Source organism: Bos indicus x Bos taurus, chromosome 28 (genome assembly GCF_003369695.1).
Source record: "Bos indicus x Bos taurus breed Angus x Brahman F1 hybrid chromosome 28, Bos_hybrid_MaternalHap_v2.0, whole genome shotgun sequence".
Taxonomy (NCBI): domain Eukaryota; kingdom Metazoa; phylum Chordata; class Mammalia; order Artiodactyla; family Bovidae; genus Bos; species Bos indicus x Bos taurus.
This window is the reverse complement of record NC_040103.1, coordinates 4,804,740-4,821,777: the sequence shown is the minus strand read 5'-3', so window position 1 is coordinate 4,821,777 and position 17,038 is coordinate 4,804,740. Positions and strand designations below refer to the sequence as shown.

The 17,038-nt window shown below is 43.9% G+C and overlaps 1 protein-coding gene across 3 annotated transcripts in view; it reads right to left on the bottom strand.

The window, feature by feature from the left end:
- DISC1 (DISC1 scaffold protein) overlaps nt 1-17,038 on the bottom strand; it is a 427,041-nt gene that overhangs the window by 75,281 nt on the left and 334,722 nt on the right. For all 3 annotated transcript variants that reach the window (XR_003509171.1, XM_027530483.1, XM_027530484.1), the window contains one exon: nt 15,728-15,788. Coding sequence is in view for 2 of the 3 variants with exons in the window: in XM_027530483.1 (XP_027386284.1) it covers nt 15,728-15,788 (61 nt within the window). In the remaining variant the exon portion in view is untranslated. Of the gene's footprint in view, nt 1-15,727; nt 15,789-17,038 lie in introns of those variants that run through there.

Sequence of the window (17,038 nt, the reverse complement as noted above, 5' to 3'; positions counted from 1 at the left end):
CAGGGAATTATATTCAATATCCTGTGATAAACCATAATGGAAAAGAAAATGAAAACTGAGTCACTTTGCTGAGTCACTTTAATATAGCAGAAATTAACACACTATCCTAAAGATGTACTTCATCTTCATCAACTGTACTTCAATAAAATTTAAAAATCAAAAAAGAAGCATCGTTAAAAGGCCTTGTTGGGTAATGAATGAGAGCTACAAAGTTATCTTTTTAGGCTTAGCATATAATACCGTCAGGGCCCTTCCCAGATGGTGCAGTGGTAAAGAATCCGCCTGCCAGTTCAGGAGATGCCAGAGATGCGAGTTCGATCCTAGGTCAAGAATATCCTCTGAAGGAGGACATGGCAACTCGATCAGGTATTCTTGCTTGGGAAATCCCATGGACAGAGGAGCCTGACAGGCTACAGTCCATGGAGTCACAAAGAGTTGGACACAACTGAGCAACTGAACACACATACACGCATATAGTATAATCACATACAATTCTTCCAGTTCAAGAAATGGCATCTTTATATCAACGTCACAGAAGGAGAAAGGCTGGTTCCCACCTGAGAAGGCTGTAATCAGGGATTTAGAACCCACCCTGGGGTGAACTCCCAGGTGGAAGGGGAGCAGGCCAGCACAGAGAGTGTCTGCAGCCTGCTCTGCAGCTAACGTTCATACAGCTGTTGTATGACTCAGGGATAGAGGAGTGAGGAGGAAAACACAAGCAAAAATGAGCCACAATGTATGTGTATTATTTCGTCTAACCTACCTTTTTGCCAAGGTTACTGCAGAACTGTCACCTCACTTCACGTGAGACAGGAGCACTGAGCATACTCTAAAAATGACTGCACGCTAAAAGTGAGTGTCGGAGAAATTCCAGGAGGAGCTTCACTTGTATTAATCATGCGTCTGAAGCTAACAGGTTCATACCACGTTAGCAAATTAAACTATCACATAATCTTGACAATGCTTCCTTGAATCATTAAAAGTCTTCTCGTTTTAATTAATGACAAATTGGATATCTACCTACTGGGGTTTCCATCGATATAGCAATTAATTTTTCTTTAAGATTTCTCAGCTCCCTGCCAAAATGCATCAGGAACACTCAAGCTATAATGGTTTCTCTTGAGCTTGTAGAAATCATCTGAGTTTGGACATCCCTATTGATTAATAGGAGTTTCAGCTTCAGCATCAGCCCTTCCAGTGAACACCCAGGACTGATCTCCTTTAGGATGGACTGGTTGGATCTCCTTGCAGTCCAAGGGACTCTCAAGAGTCTTCTCCAACATCACAGTTCAAAAGCATCAATTCTTTGGCACTCAGCTTTCTTATTATAATCAACTTTTAAAGAATGTGACAGGCCCCTTGAAATAGGCACAGAGTGGAGCACACTGGTGTATCCAGGGTCAAGGTACAGGGGCCCACAGAGCACAATGAACATAACATCTGCCCACTCCTGCCTGAAGTTCAGGCTCACATGGTGATCGCCACGGAACGGCTTGGTGCCACTGAAACTGAATAGAGTAAAGAAAGAGGATTCACCGGGCATCATGCCAAGCCTCAGGCCTCCTTAAATATTGACTGATTCCTTAATTGATCTCAATGGGCAGAGTGATCGTATCGCTGATTTAAAACACACACTTTGGGTTGAACAGCACAAGCCACAGTGGAGTCTGTGAGCAGAGCCTTCTGTTTTAAGTAATAGTCAATCTCCTGTCCATTTCCTATTACACAAAATCACAGTCATCTTTTTTTCATTTTCCAGGCCACCTTTTCAGAATAGTGTTCAATGAAGGGCTAAAATATCAGGGGCAGAAAATGGTGACAGGTGACCAAGATCTTTGGTCTACACTTTTAATTCTGACGCTGCAGGCAAAGATCTGTCTTCTCATATATAAATGACCAATAGGCACATAAAGAGATGGTCAATATCACTAATCATTAGAGAAATGCAAATCAAAACCACAATGGTCAGAAAGTCTACAAATAATAAATGTTAGAGAGGGCATGGAGAAAACCCTCCTACACTGTTGGTGGGAATGTAAATTGGTGTAGCCACTATGGATAACAGTATGGAGGTTTCTTACAAAACTAAAAATAGAACTAAAAATATTCCAATAATCTAACTCTTGGGCATACATCTGGACAAAGTGAAGTCACTCAGTTGTGTCCAACTCTTTGCAACCCCATGGACTACAGCCTACCAGGCTCCTCCGTCCATGGAATTTTTCAGGCAAGAATACTGGAGTGGGTTGCCATTTCCTTCTCCAGGGGATCTTCTGACCCAGGGATCAAATACAGGTCTTCTGCACTGCAGCATATTCATTACCATCTGTGCCACCAGAGAAGCTCTTCATCTGGACAAGACTATAAATCAAAAAGATACACATACCCCAGTGTTCATAGTAGCACTAGTTACAATAGCCAAGACAGGAAAGCAACCTCAATGTCCATCAACAGAGGAATGGATAAAGAAGATGTGGTACATACTTACAACGGAATACTGCTGCTGCTAAGTCACTTCAGTCGTGTCCGACTCTGTGCGACCCCATAGACGGTGGCCCACCAGGCTCCCCTGTCCCTGGGATTCTCCAGGCAAGAACACTAGAGTGGGTTGCCATTTCCTTCTCCAATGCATGAAAGGGAAAAGTGAAAGGGAAGTCGCTCAGTCGTGTCCGACTCTTTGTGACCCCATAGTCTGCAGCCTGCCAGGCTCCTCTGTCCATGGGATTTTCCAGGCAAGAGTACTGGAGTGGGGTGCCATACTGCTGCTGCTGCTGCTGCTGCGTCGCTTCAGTCGTGTCCGACTCTGTGCGACCCCATAGACAGCAGCCCACCAGGCTCTGCCGTCCCTGGGATTCTCCAGGCAAGAACACTGGAGTGGGTTGCCATTGCCTTCTCCATTGTGTGAAAGTGAAAAGTGAAAATGAAGTCGCTCAGTCATGTCTGACTCGTAGCGATCCCATGGACTGCAGCCTACCAGGCTCCTCCATCCATGGGATTTTCTAGGCAAGAGTATTGGAGTGGCTTGCCATTGCCTTCTCTGGGGTGCCAACTACTTAGCTATAAAAAAGAATGAAATAATGCTATTTGCAGCAACATGTATGGGCCTAGAGATTATCATACTAAATGAAGTAAGTCAGATGGAGAAAGACAAGTATGATATCACTTGTTTGTGGAATCTAAAAAAGGGATACAAATAAACTTATTTATGAAACAGAAACGGATTCACAGAAATATATAACAAACTTATGGTTACCAAAAGGGGAAAGGATAAATTGGGAATTTGGGGTTAACAGATATACACTACTATATATAGAATAGATAAACAACAAGGTCCTACTGTATAGCAAAGGGAACTATTTCAATATCGTGTAATAACCTATAATGAAAAAAAAATCTGAAAAAGGATATATATATGTGTGTGTGTGTGTGTGAGAGAGAGAGAGAAACCTGTGTGCAAATCAAGAAGCAACAGTTAGAATCAGACATGGAACAATAGATTTGTTCAAAATTGGGAAAAAAAGGATATCAAGGCTGTATAGTTTCACCCTGCTTATATAACTTATATGCAGAGTACATCATGCAAAATGCCAAGCTGAATGAATCACAAGCTCGAATCAAGTTTGCATAGAGAAATATCAACAACTTTAGATACACAGATGATACCACCCTAATGGCAGAAAGTAAAGAGGAACTAAAGAGCCTCTTGATGCGAACGATCAATGGTTACATGTTAAAGATTATACAGACCTTTGTAGAAGTAAGTGCTTTAAGATGTCTTATCAGTTTGAATCTCAAAATAGTAAGGTATTTTATTTAATTTTTTCTAATATTTATTTATTTAGCTGCCTTGGGTCTTGGTTGCAGCACACAGGACCTTTCTTTTGTCGCAGTACAGATGCGCAATATAGATGTTGCATTTGGGTTTAGCTGTTTCTCAACACGTGGGATCTCAGTTCCCCAACCTGGGATCAAACCCATGTCCTCTGCACTGCAAGGTGGATTTTTTAACCACTAGCAAAGTCCCCTCAAAATAGTAAGATATTCTAGATCCTTGTCTCCCCTGGAAAATTAGATAGTATAACCAAATTGTTTCAATATTCAAAAGTGGGCAAATCTAACAACGAATATTTCCATGAAGGCTTTAGTGTCTATGATGTGTCAGATCAACCCATCTGGTTTTAGAAGGAAACATGGACTTGCTAAAGTATCTCTGTCCACAGTGGATGAAGTCACAGCATCTTCTGGGTGGACAGACAGAGCCCCAAGCGGGCAACTGATGTGAGAAGGCAGAACATGGACACAAAAAGGAAGTTCATGTCCCAAGACAGTGCAGTTGAAGGACAGGCAAGAAATAGACAGGAGACAAGACAGGAGCCAGAGGATGGAAACACTGTGGGCAGCACCTCCTTAATACAGTCTGGAATGGATAGACAGGAGTCAATGCAGGAGAGAGATGGCACAACAGGCAGGAATGAAAGGGGTGATATCTTTACTTCCTAGCCTCTGCACACTATACGTCTCCTTCTGCTAGTAAGGAGGCAGAGGCAGAGAGAGATAGGGAGAGGCAGAGAGAGACAGAGTGACAAAGAGACACAGAGAGATAAAGCGACAGAGATAGAGAGACAGAGAAACAGAGAGAGATAGAAACTAAGATCAAGTGTAGTATGGGAGCTTCCCAGGTGGCACAGTGGTAAAGAAGCTGCCTGACAAGGCAGGAGATGCAGGTTCAATTCCTAAGTTGGCTAGATCTCCTGGAGGAGGAGATGACAACCCACTCCAGTGTTCTTGCCTGGAGAATTCCATGGACAGAGGAGCCTGGTGGGCTACAGTCCATGGGGTTGCAAAGGGTCAGACATGACTGAGTAACTGAGCACAACACAGAAGGAAGCAGAGAAAGAAACAGAGTGATAGAGAGACAGAGCATGAAGAGACAAAGGAACAGAGACAGAGGAAAGCAGAGAGAGACAGAGAGACACACAGAGAGACAAAGAGACAAAGACCGAGAGATGGATGAAGACAGACAAAGAGGAAAGAAATCGAGCTGACGCAAACACAAACAGCTCCCAGCTGAGGCGGGAGGTGAACACAGGAGGGACACGGCAAACCGAGGCGGGAAAAGAGAGAAGCTGAGACCCTGCCTTCCCGAGATGGAGGAGGAACAAACAGCATGAGGCCGTGGAGAAGCAGTGAGGTCTGAGGAGAGAGGAGCATGTCTGACTTGTGCCTGTCAAGAAGGGGAGGAGGAAGGCCAAGGTCAGAAGCAAAACAATAAAACCAAAGTGCAAAATGCAGACGGGGGCATCCAGCTCTCTCTCTCTTTGCACCTGGGGGGCAGGGGTTCCCATGGCAGCCGGTCGCCTGTCTGCTGGCTGCCACTTCTTACAGTCACTTCCCTCAACAGCCTTTGAAATAAGGTCAATGTGGGTTGAAAATGGATTGTTCCAGGTGCACAGAAACGTCAAAATCGCCTTGCATAATTCAGAATAAAGAACATTCTACGTGGAACCCCAAAGAATTCTGTTCATTGTTAAACTCCTGTTGGGAAGCAAGTGACGCTCAGTCAAGTGTGGACCACACTCCCCGGATAAGCGGCCGCCTGGGCCGTCAGCTATTATGCTCTTGAGGACCACACACCTGAACAAGGCTCCTGAATTCCTGCCTGAGTTAACAACAGCTCCACATTTTAAATCCCTCTCTCATGCTGTTTGTAATCCTGCCCTTTCTGTCTGCATGCCTCTGCCTCTTTCATCTTCTTTTTTTTTTTTTAATTTTATTTTATTTTTAAACTTTACAATATTGTATTAGTTTTGCCGAATATCGAAATGGATCCGCCACAGGTATACATGTGTTCCCCATCCTGAACCCTCCTCCCTCCTCCCTCCCCATACCTCTTTCATCTTCTTTGTGTCATCTGAGAGTCGGCTCTACTCTTACAGAATTAACTCCTTTTTTACTCTGCGGATGTGAAGACAAAGAGGGTTGCTGCATAGCATGGTCATATACTGAATGCGACATCGGACTCAGTATTGGAAAATAAGTGAACACTAATTCAGCACTGTCTCTGATTTTTTTTTTTTATGCAGGCACTCATCAGTGAGAAAATGACAAATATACACTCGCACATTTGATAAATTGTATGCAGGCACCGCTATACACTGAAGCGCCAATACACTGGCCGCTAGATGCGAAGAGCGGACTCATTGGAAAAGACCCTGATGCTGGGAAAGATTAAAGGTAAAAGAAGAGGGCGGCAGAGGATGAGATGGTTAGATAGCATCACCGACTCAATGGACATGAATTTGAGCAAACTCCAGGAGATAGTGAAAGACAGGGAAGCCTGGCATGCTGCAGTCCATGGGGTTGCAAAGAGTCAGACACGACTGAGCAACTTAAAAACAACAACAACCACTACACATATAAAACATGTTCAAAGACAAAACTTAAATGAGTGAAATGAAAAAGTGAAACATAAATGCGAATTTGTTCTCCCCACATCCTAGGGGACTGTCTCATATGCAGCTGTCATGGAAACAAGTGTTCTAGAGACCCCATCTTCAGCCCTAATTCCCATCTTCCTGAGACGGTGGGCACCTGGTCACCAACACTTGCTTTTAGCCTTGACTGATGGGTTCCTGGAGCCTCAGGTGAGGGAGCACACTTTAAACCCTGAGGTGCATGTGGACAGTGCTGCTCCCCCTCCAGATGGCACGCCCTGTGGGCACAGAAATGATGCCTTAGTCTCCTGATGTCCTCCACATGGCACACTGTGTTGGCTTAGAACACAGGACAGCTTTGCCCACAAATGACTGGGCTGAAGGCAGAGCTGTCCAGACAGACAAGCTAGGAAGCTGGTAGGGTCCAGGCTGGAGCCACTATAGAGCTCCTCTCTCTGCTAGCCACCAGGCAGAGTGAATTCCCTGAGCTACCACTTCCCTGTAGGCTGAATATACTGAAATTGCAAGATAAACAGAAAGTAAACATTAATTTTAAAAAAAGAACCAAACCACCTTTGGAAAAATATATCAGTCTCTAAGTAAATTTCAGGTTAAGATCAAGGAGTTTTTGATTGTCCCTCTCATGCTAAGAAGGCCTATAAAAAAAAGGTATCTAATTACTGCCATATTCGAAACAGACTTTAATGATTTTTCTGCTTTCTTCTCTGATTGTGAAAGTATGCATATTCAAAAAAAAAACCTACTTGAGAAACGCAGAAGAGTACAAGGAAACAACCTATAATCCACTAAGCTGCACCTATATTTTGTGGCAGTTTTTAACGTCTAACTTTGGGGGGAAAATGTAGAAAAAAGAGAAATTTTACTATCAGGAATGTATACAAGAGATTCCACAAGTCTAAGCGGAGCCTTAGGGTGGAGGGCTTGGTGCCCACGAGCCACAAAGGTGAGCTGACCATTGGACAATGATAAATTACTTCCATACATGTTTAGATACAAGATAAAAGTTGGCAGAAATATCAATAACCTCACATACACAGACGACACCACTCTTATGGCAGAAAGCGAAGAAGAACTAAAGAGCTTCTCCATGGAAGTGAAAAGGAAGAGTGAAAAAGCTGGCTTAAAACTCAACCTTCAAAAAACAAAGGTCACGGCATCCGGTCCCATCACTTCATGGGAAATAGATGGGGAAACAATAAAAACAGTGACAGACTTTATTTTCTTGCGCTCCAAAATCACTGCAGATGGTGACTAAAGCCATGAAATTAAAAGACATTTGCTCCTTGGAAGGAAAGTTATGACCAACCTAGACAGCATATTAAAAAGCAGAGACATTACTTTGCCAACAAAGGTCCATCTAGTCAAACCTATTGTTTTTCCAGTAGTCATGTATGGATGTGAGAGTTGGACTACTAAGAAAGCTGAGCACCAAAGAATTGATGCTTTTGAACTGTGGTGTTGGAGAAGACTCTTGAGAGTCCCTTGGACTGCAAGGAGATCCAACCAGTCAATCCTAAAGGAAATCAGTCCTGAATATTCATTGGAAGGACTGATGCTGAAGCTGAAGCTCCAATACTTTGGCCACCTGATGTGAAGAACTGACTCACTGGAAAAGAACCTGATGCTGGGAAAGATTGAAGATTGGGAAAGAAGAAGGGGTCGACAGAGGATGAGATGGTTGGATGGCATCACCAACTCAATGGACATGAGTTTGAGCAAACTCCGGAAGTTGGTGACAGACAGGAAAGCCTGGCGTGCTGTAGTGCATGGGGTCACCAAGAGTCGGACGTGACTGAGTGGCTGAACTGAACTGAAAACACAGAATCAATGAAAATGAAACTCATCTACAAGACCTCTGAACATTCCTTTTGCCTCTTTGAGAAAGACAGTTAAGAGAGAATATGTGATATTTGAGAAAACAGATACCACATCTTCCATATACAATAGAATATTACTCAGCCATTAAAAAAGAATGAAATTTGGCCATTTGCAACATGTATGGATCATGCCGGGCGGAGGTTGGGTTGGTATTATGCTTAGTGAAATAGGTCAGATGGAAAAAGATAAATTCTGTATGCTTTCACTTTTATGTGGAATCTAAAAAATAAAACAAATGAACAAATATAACCCCCAAATAATAATAATTGAGAAAACAGAAATTCAAGCAAGGTTCAGCTGTAAGTGAAAATGAGTGAAGCCAAAATATCATGCTTAATTACTATAATACCTCTGGAAACAATAACCTAAGGAGTAAGAAGAAGTGGAGAAGACTTGTTAAGAGTAGATTTTTCCCCGAGGACCTAAAAAACCTCTTGATGAAAGTGAAAGTGGAGAGTGAAAAAGTTGGCTTAAAGTTCAACATTCAGAAAACGAAGATCATGGCATCCGGTCTCATCACTTCATGGGAAATAGATGGGGAAACAGTGGAAACAGTGTCAGACTTTATTCTTTTGGGGCTCCAAAATGACTGCGGCCATGAAATTAAAAGACGCTTACTCCTTGGAAGGAAAGTTATGACCAACCTAGATAGCATATTCAAAAGCAGAGACATTACTTTGCCAACAAAGGTCCGTCTAGTCAGGGCTATGGTTTTTCCTGTGGTCATGTATGGATGTGAGAGTTGGACTGTGAAGAAGGCTGAGCGCTGAAGAATTGATGCTTTTGAACTGTGGTGTTGGAGAAGACTCTTGAGAGTCCCTTGGACTGCAAGGAGATCCAACCAGTCCATTCTGAAGGAGATCAGCCCTGGGATTTCTTTGGAAGGAGTGATGCTAAAGCTGAAACTCCAGTACTTTGGCCACCTCATGCAAAGAGTTGACTCATTGGAAAAGACCCTGATGCTGGGAGGGATTGGGGGCAGGAGGAGAAGGGGACGACAGAGGATGAGATGGCTGGATGGCATCACTGACTCGATGGACGTGAGTCTGAGTGAACTCTGGGAGATGGTGATGGATAGGGAGGCCTGGCGTGCTGCGATTCATGGGGTCAAAAAGAGTCGGACACGACTGAGTGACTGAACTGAACTGAAGATTTTATGGCAAGACAAATGGATTTATGGAGCATTGCATCTTCTTAGGCTGCCTTAATTTTTTGAATCGAATAGTTGAAAATAACATTTTAAGATACAATAGCTATTTATCTATCCACTCTTGCGTTCTTAATTTTATTGAATATTTACCCCATGCCAAACAGCATGCCAGCCATTTGGAACACAAAGCAAGCTTGGCCTGGAACCCATTCATTCTCAAGGAGCTCACAGTCCAAGAGAATAAAACAGAAGTCAATGCAACAGATTGCTATAAGTGACTCCCATTGTGGGAAGCAAGAAGGAAGCAAGAAGAGGCCAGAGAGGCCCTGGAGAGAAGAGGTATTGTACTGAGTCTGGGGGTGAGTGTGCACCCAGGAGCCGGCATGGGAGGACTTCCCAAAAATGCTGCTGGGGGTGAATTGGGGAACTGAGAGCACAGGTTCCTCTGGAGCACTGAGCACCCAGTGAGGGTGGGGATCACAGTGACAAGGTGGACAGCAGGCTGAAGTCCCCTCGTGGGGAGCCCTGGGAGCCTGGATGGGGATTGTGGGATTTATGCCAGATGCAAAAGAGCCTAGAAGGATTGTAAGCAGAGCAGTAACAAAGTCACTTTGGCTGCTGAGGCAGAGTGTACTGAATCAGGGCATAGGGGGACAAGAGGAAGGAGGTATTACATGCTTTAATGAGCAGCAGCAGTGGGAACGGAGGGGAAATCCCAGAGGGAGTGGGTCTGTGAAATGACCATGATCCCTGTAACTGACAGCAGCCACCCTCCTGGTTCCTTGGCTGTAGAGAAGGCGGAGGTGGGACACCTCTGAAACAGGTGAGGGAAAATCCACAAATCCCATCTCCTTTGTAGAACAGGGAGCAGCAACATACATGCACCTAACTTAGAACTCAGATTTTTTGTCATCAGTTCATTTTCTTCTGGAGAACAGGTGTATTTGCCAGAGGTTTGTAGTTTCTCTGCCTTTCACTGATAGAGAAATAATAAGCCAGATTCTCCCCAGCCTCCAAATAACCCCAATCATAAGGTTGGATGTAAAGCAAAGAATATCACCTGCTTCTTATCCATGAGTTTTCATTCAGTGCCATGTTACTAAAAGGGAATTTTCCAAATAAATATAATAACTATGAAATGTTTATTTTTCAAATGCAAGATTGTATGTTTGTGTATGTGTATATAAACCCACATATGTGTATATATCCCTGGAGGAGGAAATGGCAACCCACTCCAATATTGTTGCCTGAAAAATCCCATTGACAGAGGAGCCTGGCAGGCTACAGTCCATGGGGTCGCTAAGAGTTGGACAGGACTGAGAACGCATGTTAGTTTCATGTATGTTACATGAAATAAAGAGTTTATGGGTGTAATTTACAAATAATGATTTTACTATTGACCTATTTACAACTATACTTGATGGAATAGACATTCAGAGCATATGAAATAACATAATTGAGATAATTTTAGGTGCATCAAATATTTGGCAGCGTTAACACTGACAGCAAATAAAATCACGGTTTTAAAAACCAGGTTTTTAAAAAATCTTAATGCTTTTATGAGCATTCAAATTTAGAGGGAAATTCCCTTTTTTATATAACTCAGATTATCAAAAGGCAAATTATTCGTTTACTATATACTGCTGCTGCTACTGCTGCTAAGTCGCTTCAGTCGTGTCCAACTCCATGTGACCCCATAGACGGCAGCCCATCAGGCTCCCCTGTCCCTGGGATTCTCCAGGCAAGAACACTGGAGTGGGTTGCCATTTCCTTCTCCAATGCATGAAAGTGAAAAGTGAAAGTGAAGTCGCTCAGTTGTGTCTGACTCTTAGCGACCCCACGGACGGCAGCCCACCAGGCTCCTCCATCCATGGGATTTTCCAGGCAAGAGTACTGGAGTGGGGTGCCATTGCCTTCGTTCTGTACTGTGAGGAGATCCCTTTGGGCTGCTGACAGCGTCAGTTATTTCCTAATTTCTGATTCATTTGACTTTCTTGATAGAGAGAAGGACATTGAACCCACCCCAGTTTGTCTCAGTACCTGAGTGACCAGGTCTCACCAAAGATGTTGTTGTCATTTAGGTGTGTCTCCAAAATCATGACTGTGGTAGTTTAGTCGCCAAGTCGTGTCCAACTCTTGCAACCCCTATAGACTGTAGCCGGCCAGGCTCCTTTGTTCATGGGATTCTCCAGGCAAGAATACTGGAGTGGGTTGCCATTTCCTTCTCCAGGGAATCTTCCTGCCTCAGGGATCAAATCCAGGTCTCCTGCACTGCAGGCAGATTCTTTACCAACTGGGCCACCAGGGAAGCCCTAAAATCATGACTGGCCAGATCCAAATCTCGTGGTGACACTGATGATAAAGTGTGTCCTCAACAACTTTCTAACGGGAAATGAGCAGTTCATTCATTCATCAGCGACTGTCCTTCTAAACCCCTGTAAGTTCAAGAGACACTACAAACACTGCAAATAAAAAACAAAGATTTTCATCAGCATCTATCACCTTGCTTTTGTTAACATCTTGCAATATTAATTGAGTAGCCACCATGATGCAAACCATGCTATGCTATGCTAAGTCACTTCAGTTGTGTCCGACTCTGTGCGACCCCATAGATGGCAGCCCACCAGGCTTCCCCGTCCCTGGGATTCTCCAGGCAAGACCACTGGAGTGGGTTGCCATTTCCTTCTCCAATGCAAGGGCTAAAAACTGCTTTTGTGCTTTAAAACATTGATTATCTTAGAAAGAACTGACTATAGCAGGATTGTGCAACTATCACTCATCAAGCCTGGTAGGGAAGGTGGTTCTGTGTTGGGAGGGAGAGGCCAACCATGACCACACTTCCGTGGCCCCCAGACTGGCCTCCTGCTTTGAGGCAGCAGTAATTTGCCAGCATGCCCCTGGGGGCACACCAGTTCCCAGCCTCTGTCTGCTCCTTTGTCCACTGCTTAGAGATCACAGACCCCACTGCCTTTTCTCCTGTCTCTTCGTGTGTTTCCACCACAACAGTTCAAAAAAATGTGGGCCAGACCTCCTCAAACTTGAAACAGTCATGGAAAGAACCCTCAGGAAGTAGGCTGGAAGATGGCCAGCCACCATCCTGGTCCCTGGAGATGGCTGACGGATCCCAAGTCACAAACATCTGTCTTTCATGCATTCACAAGGCTGGAGAGGTGACAGATATGACACCGAGGTGTAACAGATTGGCAGCATTCATTCGTCTATTCAATTATTCGTTCAGCAAATATCGTTTGCCACTCTAAACTATTCTAACCTATCAAATCACTGAGGATACATTCAGAACAAGACATGTAATCTTCCATACCTGACAGTAAGCACTTTGAAAATGAGAATAATTCAGTGCAAGCATATGACTTGGTCCTGGGGAGTTATGGAGGGCTTCAAAGAGAAGATGTCTAAAACGTGAAGGATGAACAAGGCTTATACAGATGGAGGGCTGGTAGGGTGGAGATAAGAGAGCCCCCTGGAGCATATGCCAAGGAGGAGGTGAGAGTTCTCATGTCCACACGTGGGCTGGTGTGTCATGGGGAAGCAGACTGGCCAGTCTCAGGCCGTAGCATCTGACCTATTGCAGATGATTCCAAATCACTAGATACTTGGTTGAACCATAAGAAATTGTCATTTTCTAGGTCAAAATGGTCTAATATCAGTAATTTCACATGGTTCAACCGAATTCTCCCCTGAACAATGTCCCTTGACCATTTTCCATTCTGAATTACGTTTTCTCTAGAAAAACACCACAGTGGCACTGAGGAATATAAGGGAATCAGCAGGCATGGAGTAGGGTGGCGACCAGTGATGATGGCTGATACTAAACGACCTCCACAGAGGCTGTCCCACCGTTCTTCCCACGGAAGAATGGCAGAAGCCACGGTGGGACATGTAACTTTTATCCTTAGGAGGATGGGGATACATAAGGACCAGATTTGTGTTTTAAGATGCTCCCTCAAGATCAGATGGAGAATGGGGTAGAAAGGGCAACATTGGACACAGAAAAAAATGTAAAAAGTAGCTGTGAGTGTCATTCAGGGAGATCCACACTAGTGTGGTGAATGCAGGCAGGCAGGAGGATCCTACACGGGCTGACGTGGCAGGACTACTGACTGACTCCAAGGAGCAGAGGAGGGAAGGGGTAGTGAATGGAGGTCCTGGTTCCACACAGGTGTTAGGTGGGACGGCCCAAGCAGCTGGGTGAAAGGCCATTCCCTGACTGCATACGCAGCAGAGGGGCCCGGCTTGGAGGGGAAAGATGCATGCTGTGCATGACTGTTCAGCCAGTCTGACGATTAGGGCAAGGAAGGTTGGAAAGTAGCAGGAGGCAAAGGAACGAACCTTTGTTGGCAGTTGACCATAAGAGTGCTTTATATACAGTGAACAATAAAATGCACACACCCATCCATCAGTTTTATAGATAAAGAAACTGAAGGTAGGTGAGTGCTTACCTGAGGTTAGGCAGCTGGTAAGTGATAGAGCTGCAATTTTTAAAGGTGTGCTTTGCAGTATTGTTTACAATAGCCAGGACATGGAAGCAACCCAGATATCCATCAACAGATGAATGGATAAAGAAGATGTGCTACATATGTATAATGGAATATTACTCAGTCATAAAAAGAAATGAATTTGAATCAGTTGTAGTGAGGTGGATGAACCTAGACCCTGTTTCAGAGAATGAAGTAAGTCAGAAAAACAAATACAGTATATTAACACATACATATGGAATCCAGAAAACCAATACTGATGGACCTATTTGCAGAAAAGGAATTGAGGTGCAGATACAGAGAATGGATGTTGGATACAGTAGCGGAAGGAGAGGACAGGGCATGTTGAGAGAGTGGAACTGACATATACTAGCGTGTGTAAAATAGATAACTAGTGGGAAACTGTTAAAGAACAGGAAGGTGAGGTTGGCGTTCTGTGATGACCAAGGGGGTGGTATGGGGGGAGGGAGACTCAAGAAGGCGGGAATACATATAATTATGACTGATTCACGGTGTTGTATGGCAGAAACCAGCACAACATTGTAAAGCAATTATCCTCCAATAAAAGAACAATAAATGGGCACCCTCTACCCATACCCACATCTTACAACCCCAACCTACCGTCCAGTCACCTAACAGAACACTTGTTGTGTGTGTGTTGTTTATGGCTAAAGCATGATAACTAGAGTTAAGATCAAAAGGGATGTGCAGAAACCTTCCCCAGCAGAACATGTGGGAGAGCAGGTGCCAGCCAGGGCAGCACACCTGAGCCAGGGGAGCACCTCCTTTCTAAGAAGGAGAGACCTCTTCTCAGAGGATGCCTCTTACCTGCACGCTCTCTCACCCCATACACACTACTGACTACCTTTGTCGTGGTTCCTCCACACCTCTGGGGCTGGAAGAACCTGCTTTCCACGCATTAGAATTCACCCTGCAGAGCGGAGCTCAGCAAGGCAGCTCCTCTTAACATCTTAAGGGAGAAGCAGTATTTTAGCCGACGGCATTACCCTGGCAGACAAAGGTTTAAGGCATAGCCTATTTAAAGAGTTATTTAACAATTTCCAAAATAGTAGCAAAACATTTTCCATAAAGCTAAATGAGTCCCAGGGAAGAAAGCACGTATTACATTTTTGTACGCGTTTCCTTAATTAGGAACAGAGCCTGGTGGCTGGGGTTTATTTTCATGAGTGCACATCCATAAAATCCAGAAACATCCTGACATGCTGCAGCATCCCTAATGTTTCTCAAATCTGAATGCCTAATTGGGTTAAGAAAAAAAGGCACAAGAATTTTCATGCTGGTTTTGATTCAAGATTCAAAACAGAACCTAAGATGTGCATTTTTCTATGGTTCCAAAACATATATACGCTGGGTCAACATCCATAACACCCACTTCAGACATTTAAAAGAACAGGAAGACAGACCAAGGCATACATTCTGAATTGAACATACCAAGGAAGATTCTTCTTCTTCTTCTGAAACATGAAAACTCTCTTGTGATCTCCCTCAGACACTTTTCAAATTCTTAATCTACTTACATTTTATAAAAAGAAAAACGTGCTGGGAGATGTTTGTATGACACCTGATTCTTCTGTTATGGGGTTCAAAGAACTCCTTTTTGTGTGTGTTTTACTCTGCTAATTTATAACAGAATTGGCTAGCCTTTTTCCTTGCTTTCACTAAATTTTGTTACAATGAAGAATCCAGACGTACCATTGAGTCTGCGATGAAGAAATTACCATCCTTACCTGTGCAGTTTCTCCTCAAGCATTTCCATGTACTTCATAGTATTCACCTTCACACTGGTTTCTGCAAAACAAAAATCCAAAATGAATGCAACTGGAGTCAAAGACTGAACAAAACCCAGAACTGCTCAACTAAAAGCCAAAACTCAAAGGATCACAGTCAAGGTGCCAGTGATAACATCCTATGTTTGGAAAACACCTGAAGCCACTGGAGGGGCTGTCTGGAGGGATGAGTTGAAAAGGGTCTGAGGCCTCCAGGTGCTACTGGAGCTGGAGTCAGGAGAAAAGGTGTGGGGCCTTTCACCACGAGCTTTCAAAGGCAGCTCTTTACATGTCTGGCGTGGATCCCATTGTACTCTGTGCCCCTCCCACTGCCCACTTGGTAGCTAAGTGCTTGGTGTAGAGTTTGGGAAAGAGCATAAAAGTGAGAAGAACATTCCATCTCAGCAATGAATCAGATAACTTCACCAGTGGTAGCTGAAGATTACAGACCCTTTCATTAAAACTCAAATAGAAATCCGATCCAGCCAATAAGTTGGCATTAACTGCTCAGCTCCCAAGCTGTGAGGTCAGCTTCTCCTAGAGATAAACTCAGTGCCTCATTACACCAAATGTTGAAGGAATAGATTACTCTTAAAGCTTCCCTGGTGGCTCACACAGTAAAGAATCTGCCTGCAATGCAGGAGACCCAGGTCTAATCCTTGGGTGAGGAAGATCCCCTGGAGAAGGAAATGGCAACCTACTCCAGTATTCTTGTCTAGGAAATCTCATGGACGGAGGAGCCTGGTAGGCTACAGTCCATGGGTTCACAAAGAGTCAAACACCACCGAGAAACTGTCACCCACACAAAGCTCAATGGGCCAAAGAAGCACTTTACTAATGTAAAGGAGATATGGTACATTGGGAGAAAGCTCTGATATAGACTGAGGTACAGGGGCTGTACTGGAAACTGGAAAAAGTAACTTAAAATTCCTCATCAAGAAAGCAAATATTTAGATGGGAATACAACAAAAGTTCTGGTTCATTAGTTGTTAATAGCTAATAGCTAAAACAGAAACACACAGAGTGAAATATATATTGTTTAAGTTGGCCTCTTATTTTATTGACTTGTGCTGCACCAACCTACAAGTTCAGTCAGTTCAGTTCAGTTGGTCAGTCATTTCTGACTCTTTGCCACCCCATGGACTGTAGCACGTCAGGCCTCCCTGTCCATCACCAACTCCTAGAGTTTACTCAAATTCACATCCATTGAGTCAGTGATGCCATCCAACCATCCCATCCTCTGTCATCCCCTTCTCCTCCCACCTTCAATCT